The 15,619-nt window shown below is 39.8% G+C and overlaps 1 protein-coding gene across 1 annotated transcript in view; it reads right to left on the reverse strand.

The window, feature by feature from the left end:
• LOC139455066 (von Willebrand factor D and EGF domain-containing protein-like) overlaps window positions 1–15,619 on the reverse strand; it is a 33,621-nt gene that overhangs the window by 16,475 nt on the left and 1,527 nt on the right. The window contains exons 2-8 of the mRNA XM_071236644.1: window positions 5,418–5,488; window positions 5,126–5,320; window positions 4,656–4,814; window positions 3,929–3,946; window positions 2,591–2,866; window positions 2,343–2,422; window positions 1,089–1,448 (exon numbers count right to left, since the gene is read on the reverse strand). Of these exons, the coding sequence (XP_071092745.1) occupies window positions 1,089–1,448; window positions 2,343–2,422; window positions 2,591–2,866; window positions 3,929–3,946; window positions 4,656–4,814; window positions 5,126–5,320; window positions 5,418–5,488 (1,159 nt within the window). The remainder of the gene's footprint in view (window positions 1–1,088; window positions 1,449–2,342; window positions 2,423–2,590; window positions 2,867–3,928; window positions 3,947–4,655; window positions 4,815–5,125; window positions 5,321–5,417; window positions 5,489–15,619) is intronic.

Here is a 15,619-nt window from a genome sequence, read left to right on the forward strand (position 1 = left end):
TATACTGACTCCTAGCCGACCAGTCCTTGTTTCAGCCCCTTAATGTCGAGCGCCAGACGGGGTAACATCAAGTACCATCTTTTAACGTCTTTTGGTATGACGCGGTCGGGGATCGAACCCCGGACCTTCCGCTCTCCGGGCGGACGCTCTACCACTTGACCACGGAGGCGGTTCTGGTATTAAAGGGCTAAAACAAGGACTGTGTCTGAGAGGAGGTATTCATGTTAAACTGCGACATGATATCTCAGGGAACTAGCACTATAAAATCGGCATTAGTTCGGACTCTATTTCCGAACCCTATTTCACCTCACCAGACCTCAAACAAAATGGCGGTGCCCAGTCAAGACGATCTGATCGATAATCAAAATCTATATTGTGATAAAACAGGTCTAAGTTAGTGCACCATATCATGCGAGCACCTTGATTAAAAACATGAAAAGATTGGGGAAATATCTATTGACGATGAGTTGCAATTGGTGATACACATGGTTTGCAAATCCTGCAATCGACCGAAATCTGCACGACAGTTTAGGAACCAGATGTAGATTTCGTTTCACTATGCATAGACCTGTTAGTCCAGCCAAAACATAACTCCATAATCCCAGGCTAGTTCGGCAAGGGTAGAAACTGGACTGTTAACTCACTTGCCATGGGAAGATGCATTTGGACGGATGGTCGGTCGGTCTGGAGCACAAAACCGCTATACTTAATGTTTGGGCGCAATAGACGGAGAATGAAAATGAAATCGTTAAATTGGTCAATATGTTGTTGTGTGACACAGTATACCAAATGACATCTAGATCACAGTGGCTGTATGTAATCGAAACTGGGGCGGGAATAATTTCCACTTGATCAACGTCGGCCGGGTACGAAGACACACAGCCAGTCACGTCACAGAACCTAACCACCAGGTCCCTATTTTTGTCGACTTCCTAAGAGGGGACCCCCTCAAAAGTGCGAATGTCTGGAAAAGTCGAGTACAGAAGTGTTTGTTCTCTCGGTTCCTGAACCTAAATGAATATAAGTTCCTTTTACTGACTTATATCTTATAAACTTAATATGTAAGTATGGATAAGAGACATACTTACCGTTACCTGTCCAATCGTATAATTCTCAAAGAAAGGAAGGTTGTCCGAGTTCACGATCAATTCAAACCGTGATATGTCGTCATAGTTATCGTTGACATCAACCACCTGGCCCATAACAGTCATTGTTACGGATAAACGGGCTGCAGTTATGGGGGGTATACCACAAGATCCTGCCACAACAACTCCTGGTTTACAAGCTCCGGTAAGACTATTACTGGCTTGAAAATGTCTTGCAGAAATTGACAGCTTGCAGTCTGAATGAGCAACAGACGACCCACATCCGAAAGGAACCAAGCTTTGAATCCGTATATGTGCTTCTTCACCATGATGTAAATCGATGGGCGTATATGACTGATGTATCTATATGTAAATGGTCAACAAACCTTGTTATATGATACTAAAGTGAAACAAAATCAATCTGAAGATTTAAAATGTAAAACAGTGCTAAAATTATTTAGGTGCCAAACTTGTTCGCTGGCTACATTGGTAACACAATATATATTGTAATCAAACTATATATAATCAAACTATATATATATATACATATATATATATATACAAAAATTAGGTAAATGTTCACTCGGTGTACATTGTAATATATAATAAAATAATAAAGTCCACGTTAGTCCATCATCTTCTTTATATCAGTTTCATACATAGTACTTTCGCTGTCTCATGACAGCTCTTCAGTGTAACTGACATTGACATATAATGACGTCATACTTAATAATTATTTTTTCCGTTTTATAAATTGTATACAAGTAACAAGCAGCTTAGACTGGAAAAAGAACAAATGTTTATCCAATTGATGAAACCAAAATTGAACTCTAAAATGTATTAATAGATTTGTCATTTCAATCGTAAATGTTGCACTGTTACTTTACAAATACTGTATATTTAATTCAAATGTCTCCCTACAATTGTTAAATTACTTGGTGTCGTCGCTGGAGTGTGTAAATACATTATGACGTCACAGTTGTAATGAAGATGATGGACTAACGTGGACTTTATTATTTAATATATATATATATATATATATATATATATATATATATATATATATGTGTGTGTGTGTGTGTGTGTGTGTGTGTGTGTGTGTGTGTGTGTGTGTGTGTGTGTGTGTGTGTGTGTGTGTGTGTGTGCGTGCGTGACTGTGTAAGTAATTTTTGCGTGCGCATGTGCGTGATTTGATTTATCTTATCCTGAACTAATATGGCGTTAACAAAGCGACATCAAAGTTTGAACAGTCCATACCTTGATACCGCCAAAATATTCTACTGAAAGTTCATGACCACCAGGTGGAAGATCTGGACCATTCCTTGCTCTCACCGTAACTGAAATTAGAATTAATTGATATAACGCACACTGTTACTGAGCTGACGAACGACATGAAGCCATATCTCCATTGATGTGCTGCACATGTGCCATTTATGCAACATCAATGAAAATAAATATAACAATAATGTTGCTTCTTGTAGGCCATAATCTCACTTTGGCCCTGCCCGGGCACACTGCAGAACCTACGTGACAACCAGCCCGCTTGCCCCTTTCCAAAAGAAGTGTTTCTGTCAGAGCTGTGCTGTTGATGTATGTGCCATTCCAAATCATCGGGGCAAACTTGTGGAATGGCTTCCCGTCGATAAACCAGTTAGTCTCATAATAAAATGCTTCTGTAAGACTCCTGCTGAATTCACACCGGAACAGAAATTGGCTCTTTGTCGATGAGACATGTTCAACAGCCGGAGTTATTCTTGGTTTCGTGAGAAATGCAGGTGCAGCTGAAAAACAGATTTGCAACGTTCAGCATATAATAAGATACAGTTTATTCCAAATGCTCTTTCTAGCATTGCTTGTTTGTTATTTTAAAATCTTACATATTATGCATTCGGTTAAAAAGACAAACTTATTCAGAGTAAAACCATATGGAGCTACTGTTGAGTAAATCCTCTCTGATAGTCAGTACTGACAGCCATGTGCATACATGTAGCAATATAAATGACATGATACGTCAAGGATATAATATAATATAATGTAATGTTAATAACAATGTTTGATTAACGTGGAGGCTCTTCATGATATAATCATATTGTGCTTGTTATCACACATTTATTTGTCCGATGATCCTCTTGTGGAACATGTTAAAACTCATGATGACAACAAGGCATTCCAATGTTTTCTTAAACGAGAAAAGGATGTGGGACATAATCTTAATATCAGTGTTGTTTTGTTGATGGTTTTGTACTGAACTTGTCCTTTTTGATAAATCCAATGAAATCATTTATATCATTAATTTAATTTTTTGTCCCCTTTGACACTAATGTGATTGACAAGATTGAGGAAAAACATGGCAAATATGTGGACCTCGCTTTCGCAATATCACGCTTGCACCCCAAGTACCATGTTGTCCGACTCCCCACTGTCCTCGGTGCCTTAGGTTTGGTACCTCCCAATCGGTTAACTGACATTGGGAGAGTACCCGGGTTTGCTACCAGGAATACAGCCCTTCTGACAATCTGGGTAATGCAGAAGGCTGCAGTGTTGGGGAGTCTTCACATTCTCCAAAACGTTCTGGGTGGGTTTGACTAGGCAGCGCTTCCCGAGAGAAGTCCCATTCGCTGTCTGGGCTGCGTGAAGAGGGGGAAGGGGCCCTGAGCTGATGATGAGCCTAACCAGCCTGACTGTGCCAGGATCACCCAAACCCTTTTTGTTTTTATATATAACTAAAAAGAAAACAAACTGATCATGACATGACGTAAATAGGTGACATTTGGTTTCCTCTACTTTCCCTACTGCTATCCTTCAGGTTCTTTATCTTATTAGAACATAAAATTTATCCTTACCTTGTGACGACTTTGGCTCTGTAACACATTTGATAAAATACGTATCAAAGTTGCATAATGGTTTACAAACAGAATATGTTTAAAACGAATCAAATTACGTACACGTTCGTTGTGAGATGCGATAAAGAGTCTACGTTGATATATGTACCTATTTTGATTAATAAGCATTGCGTATTACGACTCCAAGATTATCTGAATCTAATGATAAGTGATATTGAACGCGTGGCAACGTCAGATTTCTCCCCGAAAATTATGACGTCATACTCATTGAACTTTGCAACATGTGTCACATATGATGACATTTTAAATAATAGTAAAATAGTTGTAAATCTAATATGTGTTCAACTGAGAAATGTACATTTTCTATTAGCTTTATTTCTATTGTCGGATAATAGGTTTTCGGACGTCATAGGTTTTTCGTAGAAAAAACTACGAATGTTTCTTAAGCGTCCGAAAACCCATAACACGGGGATACCTTTGTACGTCCAGAAATTCAGAACTAAACAATGTTATGTTTAGCTACTAATTAAACCGACTAGCAACGAATGTACGTAGAGTGTTGATTGTACGTGAGGTGATGATTGTCTTCATGATACAAGTGGACATTTAAGGGGAGAAAGATACGTCGTCTGAACGTTGGGCTTTGACAGGAAGAAACAGAGTGATACACACATAGAGGAAATAAAGATGACAAATAGCGTGAGGCATATGAGGGACACGTACTTACCAAAGCAGTATGAGGAGAGGCGAACTTTAGTCTGTTTCAGTTGGTACACTTCAAAGCCAGAACAGTTTTTCACACGTACATTTTTTTCGACAAAACAAGGATTATCTCCCGACATTATGCACATCAGGGCTTTTTTTTGGTCGCTGGCTGCGGCGTTTACTAAAAAAACATAAATATGAACGCATGGTCTTTGACAGGGTGTTTTGATAATCACATATTTCTTTAACTGTCAGTATAATTGAAAAATGCATGTCAAATAATGTAACACTATATAACTTATTGAATTATATAGCAACTTAGAATATCAGCTATGTTTATCTTGAAACAAGTAAACAAAAGGTGATAGTTTACTGACCTGCTAATACAGTAATGAGTTGTCCACTCAACATGTTTAGTTGATATGTTCAGCAGGTTAGGACAATATACGTTAGTAGGGGACACATGTAATACTGCAGCTTACTATTACTTACGATTTCTCCAAATTGGGTAGTGAGAACCACAACGGCCAAGCAGGGGTGGTTCAGTCGTTAACCTGTAGTGGACATTGCCATACCATGCTTCAGTGAAATTCGTTTGGTCGTTTAAGGACACCTCTCCCATCGACAAGCTGTAATTTGGATGTCGACGTGGCAAGTCAGGAATGTCCCTAAAGTTCCAACATGGATCTGAAAAGAAAAAAAGTAGATGTGATAGGTGATTAAGACTTAAACTACTGCCAGTTATAGGGTTATTACGGGAACTAGTAACAGTTATCCTACTTACCATTTTCCTCTTGGCAGTAAATGTATGCACCGCTCCACCACGCCGCCAGGACTAAAACGTTCGGTATCTTCCTGAAACAAATTAAATGAAATTGTGGGGTTTATCGTTTTTTCCACGAAGAGGACAAAATACGAAACTTACAAGAAACAAGGAGGCAGCGCCCTGGCTGGTTGACACATATCTATCGATATGTCTAAAAAACTGAAGCTAAATCTAGCGTCTGAATATTATTTTACGCGACAATCACATCGCATCTGCGCTAGAATTGCTTACAATTGTCATCTCAGTCAATATACACACCTACTTTTGTATATAGAGAACGTCAAAGCTAGAGAAAGTCCCATCTCGATTACCCACCACAACAGGATCCACGGTGCTAAAGCAAAATAGCGGTGACAAGTATATGAATGGATCACTAAAAATTAGTGATGACACCAGGTATTCGCGAAAAGGGCTATGGTGTCCTGCCAGTACCATCCGCCACTCACACACACATGTACTTTGCATGAAACGCCAACGTTCAATGAAACCATTAAACAATCTTTTCAAGGTCCATTTTCTGCACGTCACTCCTTTGACGTTCCACATGTCATTGTGGCACAAACAATAAGGAGCCATATTTGGAAATATGTTGTTCTTAAACAATACACTACCATTGTCGATTTATGTTGTGTTGTATGCCCGAAGTGTTATGCCACACCATTGTAGTAACAGAATACTGCAACCTACTGTTGTTGTTGTTGTTGCTGTTGTTGTGTTGTTGTGGTGCAACCGTTGTCAAATCAGCTGTTTCAATTAGAGATTGTTATTGTGGTTTGCTTCGACGAACGACAAAATTAAAAGAACATCCGTTTTCGGCCGTCAATTCTGCAATCACAACCCTTGATATTCCAGGTTCGTTTATGTTTTGTGCGGAATGTAACAATATTTTTGGCAGTGACAATGCCACACAAAGTCAGATAATGCTACAACCAGTATCAGAAAGAAATGTGTATTGGGAACGTGTTTCTAAATAGGCCGAGTTCTCGACATGTGGCTTACGTGTACATCTTGGTTAAGTACGTACACTTTTCTCTTTTTGCTATACTTGATAACTTACACCAAAGCCTGACAGTAAGGAAGTGTCAAATCTGCAATTAAATATGGTCATCACTCCAGGATGGGGGTCATTCTTATTCTGTGTTGTAAGTTTAGTATCCAGCACAAGAAGTAACAATATATTTTTGTCTTTGAAGTAATAAGAACCATGTTTGAATGCAATTCGCATACTAGAACTCTTCAGACCTGAGGCTGTGTGTTGCACTAATGCCCTCGATCACCCTAATCGGTGGTGGTTTGTTAACAATACGCTGAGGGCGTGGTCCATTATAATGCTCTCAATATTTAACGACAGGACGCCAACGTACGTTGTGTGAATCTCCTTGATGCCTTATTTTCTTCAGGCCAGGCAAATTGTTTTTTAACTATCACGGTCTTTGTTTGAAGCCTTGATCTTCTATCATGTAAAGTTGTTAACAACTGTTTCATTCACACAGCTGGATTCATAACGCAAAAGATGCAATCTATGGCGCATTTCTATTAATCAAATTGAATTCTCGTGAACATATGAACAACATAAGGTACCTGGTATCATCACTAGTGGAGATTGATTCATGATCATAAACACATGCTTCTTATTGTTGGAACCGTACAATAATTGCTTATGGAGATTTCTTATGATTATGGAAGCGGTTTTTGTCGCTTCTATTATCGTCGGAAAATCCTGGTATATCTAAGGAACACTGTGGACATTTTACTCAGTGCACTAATCCTTCTTATCATGCGTACCCCCAGAGTTTGACCACATGACAATTCATTTTTGAAGTATTTATTCACATGGGTTGTCACATTGTCTAAAAGTAATATATTTTCGAATCTGAATTTCGTACTATTGATTGTTCCGAATTACCGTAATACTTTCATGTTTTACTTTCATGTTAAAGCGAATGCAAAAAACATATTTGAGGTCTCCTTCATGGTGTTTATATACTCTTCAAAAAAGAAACGCAAAACGGATATTTTTTGCCCTAAAAGCAAAATTAGAGGTCCAAGAGGTGCAGATGAAGAGGTTAAATATGTTATAGTGCCAGTGACAAATTTTCCGGATAAAAATGATCACAACAAGGACATGCAAACCATTAGTCTGGAAACACGTACGATTCGGAAAAAACGCCCCCAGTGCTATAACAAAAGGGCCATGGAGCTGCACGTACTGCACGTGCAGCATCACAATGAACGGTGTTAAATTGCAGGGGTTTTGATTGCATGACAATCGCACAGTGACAGTTCAACAACATGCCAAGATTGACACAAGTGCAAAGAAAAAACGTCATAGGTCGCTTGCAGGCCTGATTAGTTGTAGCCAGGGTTTTCAATGTAGTGCTCAGCTCCACCACAGAGCTTTGTGATCGGTTTCAATAGCATGGGTCAACACGTGATCGGTCAAGGTCGGGACGACCAAGAGTAACCGACCCCGCCCAAGATCGCTACATCCGACTCAGCCACCTACGTTAAAGGACGACCACAGCCACCTCAAACATATCCCAAATACTCGGACTGCGCAGAATCTCCGACCAGGCGAAACCGTTTAAGAGCAACAGGTCTACGAGCAAGACATCCTGTTCGACGCGTCATATCGAGTCGACAACATCGTCAACAACGACTGCATTCGTCAAAAAAGGGTATGGCCTCAACTGCGATGGACAGATGTCTGGTTCAGCGACGAATCAAGATTTCTCCTCCGTCGAGGGGATTGAAGAGCACGGGTCTACAGACGCCGAGGAGGACGTTACGCCGGAAACTGCGTACAGGAAGTGGGCAGGTTTGGTGGGGGTAGCGTTACGATGTGGGCGACTATCTCTCATCATGGCAGGACAGGTTTGGTCCATATACAGGAGAATCGTACGGCTCAACAATACATCAACGAAATTCTCCTGCCACACGTCCTCCAAATTGCAGCTAACGGCAACGGTGTATTCCAGCAGGACAACGCTCGACCGCATACAGCACGGATCACAAGAGCCTGTCTACACAACAACAACGGCGATGTTCTCCCCCGAGCCTCCAGATCCCCGGATGTGAACCCGATCGAGCACCTGTGGGATGAATTGGATAGAAGGCTACGCCGACGTCAACCACAACCCCGGACGTCGCAGCAGTTGGCTTTTGCGTTGCAGACCGAGTGGAGCTACCATTCCCAAGGATGTGGTTCGCATACCCGTCTCTTCCATGGGCAGGAGATGTCAGGCCGCTATTGATTACCAAGGGGGACATACTCATCATTGATGGTAGCTGACCTTCACCTTGGACTTTTCCTATGTACCGATAACTGAGATGACTACAATCACCAAGTGTTCTCTCCACAACATTTTGGCTCAATACCTTGTACGGTTCCTCGTTTAAATGTATTTACCTACCTCACACAAATCTGGCATTGCGTTTCTTTTTTTGAAAGACATATGTACGTACACCACGTGTGAATAATCTCATGAAGTACACATAATAGAGGACTTTTTATATCATTTTTACTGTGACATATACAACATGTTGCAGCCAATGTTGAGGCAACATTTGACTGAAACCGTAAGTTGTATTGTCTCGAACTGTTCAATGCTGGGAAGTCATGAGATGATTAAAGCAATTCACTTATTACATCAAAGAAGCTACGAGTCGATGTTTCAGAAATAAAACAGACCTATGTGAATCCGATTCTTGGTATTTCATGCCGTCATATTGATGGAATATTTATAAAAACACACTCAGTCCAAAACGTCGACAGTAAACGGGGGCGTCTGATGACAAATTACCTTACAACGGGTCATATGGTAACAAGACTCACATCACAACCTTATACTTGATTCCGGGGTAGAATAGGTCTTCAGCAACCCATGCTTGCCGAAAAAGACGACTATGCTTGTCGTAAGAGACGACTAACGGGATCGGGTGGTCAGGCTCGCTGACTTGGTTGATGCATGTCATCGATCTCAATTGCGTGGATCTATGATCATGGTATCAATCACTGGATTGTCTGGCCCAGACTCGATGATTTACAGACCGCCGTCATATAGCTGGAATATTGTTGAGTGCGGCGTTAAACAACAAACAAACCATACAAACAAAACTTATACTTGGTTTCGAATCGCTGTATTCACAACTTACATTATACAGGGACATCTGATGACAAATCATGTTCCTACCTTACAGAGGGGCATATGGTAGCACGACCCACACCACTGCCTTATACTAGGTTTCGAATGACTGGATTCACAAGACATTATACTGGGACGTCGTATGACAAATCGTGTTCTTACCTTCGGTTTGAATATTATACATACAATACACATTTGATATAGGAGTGGTGCCCCTGCCTTTAACTTTCATAACATACTTAGGTGAAACAGTTTCCAAATTGATATCTCTTCATCAAGACGTATTTGGGATAAAAATGGACAGTAGGGTAAATTTTCATCTGCATATTTTCTTTATTTGTTGTTGTATCTAGTCTTGCGCTCGGCATTAATGGGATAAAACAAGAACTTGTCGGCTTGGTACACATGTTAAATTGTGGCAAGGTATCTCAATGGACCGGCACTGTGAAAGTTGTAAATGTCCGGAATGGAACAAGCAAGTCATATTGACACACGTTCAAATTCATCGCTATGAGTGAAATTATCCTGAACGGGACGCTCAAGCACATTTGTTCTCACCCATCTTCTATTTCAGACATCTACCTGTACATATAACTACTGATGCATAGATAGTCATATCAATCATTACTCCCCCGTCAACATATCACCTTCTATGACGTTCGGTTTCTATTCATTTGATAGGTATTACTACAATTTAATGAGTCGTCTGTCTTATCAAAACGTCTTGATTCAGACTGTTACTTTGCACGCCGCAACAGCTTACAGGAATATTGTCATTTATTTTAACACCCGTAGAAGGCGTAGGCTTTAGCAAGAGTGGGTGAGTTAGCTTAGTTCTAGCAATATCAAGGCGGGTGCCCCGCCAATGGGCTTCACAATGTATGCATGCGTGACGAGGCAACGCTTTAATCACGACGCTACACCGCACCGACCCCTTTAGCAAAAGATCAAGCGCACCCCCCTTTTTATTTTGAAAAACAATCTTTATTTCTGTATAAATTACCACCAAAGACAATAAATAGATCTTAATTGTGCACCCCCCACCCCCCTTTTCAAAAAAGCTGTACCCGCCCATTAAGGGTTAATTCACATTAAGAACAGAACAGATGCATGACAACACGCGAGTGTTCAACATAACAAACTAAGAGTCTCCACAACAAATTCCCATGGTCTTACGTAACATGCAGTAATAACCATGTGAGTCATGAATAAATTGTTTGACTCTTTGTCTACGGTCTATTCAGATACTGCTGGTGTCTGTCTAAACATGATTCACTTGATTCACATGAGGATACTTCCTCGTTCGCGCACTGCTTTGACATGAGTAAACAACATGGTTCGTCTCGGATGGGCACATGCTTAACCAATGAATACATGACAAACATCCAACAAAGGGCACACAAGGAAGTGGATTATATTCAATAGAATAACCTGATCGACACACAAATTATCGGTACCCTGGAAAGAAGAATGTTTATAGGATTTGAGTCGAGCCTCGTATCTGCTAATGCACATGAACAGTGGCTTCAAGACCGTTTAGAACAAAGACAAAATATCCTCAAAAGTCTAATCAGTTGACATGATAATAGAAATGAATGTTGTTGGCATGGGTGGTGTGGGTCAGGCCTGTAGAAAGGAATGTCATAGTCGGGTTGGGGTGAGATGATAACTCGCCAAAACCGTGGAGGCATATGCACCTCCAAGCAGCCCCCGTTCCTTAGGGCCTGTGAGTATCAATGCTGAAACTACTACTTGATCTATTTAGAACGTTATCATAATTTTAGAAACAGCATTTAATTGACAAAGAGCACAATATGTGTCAAAACCAAAATAGACCTATTGTTATAGGATCAGACACAATCGATGTTTACTAAAAGTATCCAAATGATTATTATGTTTCCACAAGGAGAATATAAATAATTATATTAAAGAATAATTAACTTTTAGTGTTATATGTTTAGAAATCTAACATATTTTAGTGTGTAGGCCAGCGGCCAATATCACGTAGTGTTACAAACTAAAACTCTAATGAACCATCATCCCTTTCTCTTGCTCTCGCCTGAGTAATTTCTGTTAGACACTTAACAATTGACAGGATAGCAGACCGTCTCCGTGGTCTAGCGGTAGAGCGTCCGCCCGGAGAGTGGAAGGTCCGGGGTTCGATCCCCGGCCGCGTCAAAAGACGTTAAAAGATGGTACTTGGTGCTAAGGGGCTGAAACAAGGACTGGTCGGCTCGGAGCCAGTATACTATGCCTGTGCATTTCTATTTACCCGTGTATTCATCCCCTCTAACAGCTCGAAGTAATGTCGCGTCACATATCACCGCGTTTAAATAAATAACATATCCCGTCTCAAAGTCAGGGGCTGAAAAATAAAATTAGGTCCTGTACTAATGTTCCGCATTTTTCTTGGTATTTCTATAACATAGAAGTATGTTTACTTAGTTTACGGTACATACTGAATCACTCGTGTCTTCAACATTGACAAAGCCGCGAGCAGCTTTAAGTTGAATAGGCCATATTCAAGGGAAAATTCAACAGGTCATCCAAAACGGGTTTGCTCTAGTACGATGTAGAGCGATAATTTTCTACACATAATCAATCTATTTACTTAATTGTGAAAGCCAAAAACTAAAAAAGCAAAGTAAACTGTTTATCTTAGACAAGTAGAATGTATCCCCATGGGTACTAAGCGGTGCCCTCCTCCTAGCTAACCTCTTCCTCTTTGCATCCGAATCAAATTTTAAGACAATTTACCTTGGAAAAAATGTAAGGACACATTGCCTAAACATACATCCTTAGTTTCAGATATATAGATGATTTCATTAAAGCCCCTGTACCAAGCTGTTGGTCAAGTGGGATGATATCGATTTTAAAATCGTGAATCTCCCCAACATATTGAGCGATATACACTCGGAGCCAGCCTTAAGGCATAAGGCTTAAGGCATCGAATCTGTTGATTTTCACGATTTCTCCTTTGTGGATCTGGGTGTAAGAGGTGAAACGTGAATACGGAGCAGTGGGAGTCACTCAAGCTACGAAGACACTATATCAAACTAATACTCGTCATAATGACTAAGCAATGAAGGAACAATTTGCCGTTTTGTTTAATACATTCATTTGTGTTGTTGATTTTAACTCTTATAGTTTGACAATTTGAAATGATCTCAGTATGTGAAAATACGGAAAAGGCCAAATGAAAATAAACGACCAACTTGCATTTAAAAAAAACAGTAGTTAGGTAATCACCTTTATTTGAAATATAATTGTTTGTAAAAACCACTGTATGAGTAACGGTACGCCTGATTGTAATATAATATACGTTCATGAAAGCATCTTCTAAGTAGATGTGAGAAGTGTCATCTATGAAGAAGAGAGTATCATCTCCGTACATATATGTATATGCAAGTGTCTTCTTCGTCGATGAAAGTGCCATCTACATGTACGTAGACGAAAGTACATGCAGATGTTATGTTTTTAGAGTGTGTCACGAATATGCATATATAGTCTTACACTATATTATATTGTTGTTGCATTTAATCACATCATTTAATCTGACATTTGTTGTAATTATATTTTAAACTGCATTACCCCTTTAATTATTGAAAGGATCTCCCTGAACATGCAGTCTGCAGTATTACTTTAACAATCAACCGGGTTGCCTTTAAAGTGTCGTGTTTTATTTATCTTTCATCAACATGTTATTGAGTTTCAAGTCTTATCCTTGTCTGAATCATACAGCCCGACATCGGTATAGGTATGTTTGACAATAATCACATTGTTGATGAAAAATAGATTTTCAAAGGTTGACATCATATGTGTGACAACTCATAAAGCATCCGGGTTTTATGAGATGTTGCACAATTTAGACAAGTGAATACAGTGCTCAAAAGAAGACATGCATTTGGGGAACCAGGAAGTGTTTTCAAGCACCCTATTCACTATTATCATGCAGGCCGAATTAGTAAACTATAATAAAGGCGTTCTTTGGTTTATACGTACAGTGAAAACAACCATGCATGGGGTGTGGAACACTTTAAATAAATAGAGGATCGCTAAATACAATGTTTATTCCTAATGCAGGATATTCACCATCCCCAAACACACAAGCGTGATAACCTCTTTATCATATAATGTCATTCTTTAATTCTGTGCTTCAAAATCGCTTTCCCTCTCTCATAAACATTACCGAAACATTGCGAGTTTTCCTGGAATGCGCGCATTACTATTTATTACGTCACAAGGTATGTGATGTGTCAGTCTGAGAGTGACAGTAGCCAATATAGTTCCAAATGAAATCAGTTTCTTATACAGTGGCGAAGCAACATATACGCAAAACAACAATATTATTGTTTTTAATTGCCTTTAGCGGCAATCCATCGGTCTGCCCGCTAGAGTAACTGGCCTTTGTCAAAGGGAAGCTACTCTAATCCTAGTCTATGAGATGTCACGGCCACGTTCAGACGTTGTTGACAGTTGTTCTGTCCTGTCATAACGTTCAGAAGTGTAGTTAGATGTACACACAGCGACAAAACGAAACAAGGTAACAATTCAAACATATTTCGGCCAAATCCAACTATTTTAATTTGTGCAGAAGGTTTCAAGCCGCAGAGGACTACAAGCAGTTATTGCTACTGATCCCGCTTGGCTAGGCAAAATTGTTTCGAAATTTATATTATCTCCAAAGTTGCCCAAACTTATAAAATGCCTTAGCGACGTCACAGTTAGACACTGATTTTCAGTCTGTTAGACTGTTCTTTTGATAATGATAGCAATTGTCCCTGTAGTTTATCCATATGTTTGTTTATAAACAGTGAAAGTAGTCCCAACTTGACCTTTGATATTTGCATTTCTTACACACCTGTGGGTGAGAAACCCATTTGAGATAACTGACCCGTGACGATCCGGGATAGAATAGGCCTTCAGCAACCCATACTTGCCGTAAAAGGCGACTATGCTTGTCGTAAAAGGCGACTAACGGGATCGGGTGGTCAGGCTCTCTGACTTGGTTGATGCATGTCATCGGTCCCATTGCATGGATCGATGCTCATGATGTCAATCACTGGATTGTCTGGTCCAGACTCGATTATTTACAGACCGCCGTCATATAGCTGCAATATTGCTGAGTGCGGCGTAAAACAACAAACAAACATTTGAGATAACTGGTATCAAACGTGTGAGATCGAATTCCAAGCCCGTGATTGGCTACTCCATGGTGATGACATATGAGGTCAGATGATGACGGATTACTTTCCCTTGTGAAAGTCATTCATAAGTTGCACGTGCTTCGGTCGAATGTTCACCAACGTCTGGATTGAACAACAGGACCGTGTAGATCTAATTAATAATGAAAATAAACAAACCCGTCCTCGTCTGCGAGTTTGTTTGTTACTATTATCAGTTACATTATCTGTTGTTATGTCAACGTTATCGTTTTTCAGATTGTAAACCCACTGGATGCCACAGCGACGCATATGTCCCTCCTCTTCAACCCTCACCTCGAAGTCGAATAGAATTAAAAAAACATCACGCAAACTAATACACTTCACAGTTTTAAATCAACCCTTCTCTTTATCATTTCTACTGTCATTTTAGGCAAAGCAAAATTACTGAAAGTTACTCGTTGTAAGATCAATGGTATCTGACAGACACTCGTGTAGTAATCTCTATCTCTATCCGCATATGACCCCAACGGATATCGTTTTTCTCCGTTGGATTTAGAAACCTACCGATTATATGATAAATGTAATGACCTGATTGCATATCTGCATTGCTATCAGCTATAAATACATCCATATAAAAAATGATGATCAGAATCACAATGACACCTACAATTGCTATTTGTTTCAGAGTAGTTTGTGGCATATTACATATTCATCTGTGCTTACATGTACACATACACATTTATCAACGAATATGGCCTGATTTATGAACTTGCCGTGTCTACAAACATTTATTTAAACAATATTTGTGTGTTGAAGGCGATACAAGAGAGTAAATGACTTCATATAATGT

This window comes from Haliotis cracherodii, unplaced genomic scaffold (genome assembly GCF_022045235.1).
Source record: "Haliotis cracherodii isolate W230 unplaced genomic scaffold, xgHalCrac1.p SCAF_11, whole genome shotgun sequence".
NCBI classification, from domain to species: domain Eukaryota; kingdom Metazoa; phylum Mollusca; class Gastropoda; order Lepetellida; family Haliotidae; genus Haliotis; species Haliotis cracherodii.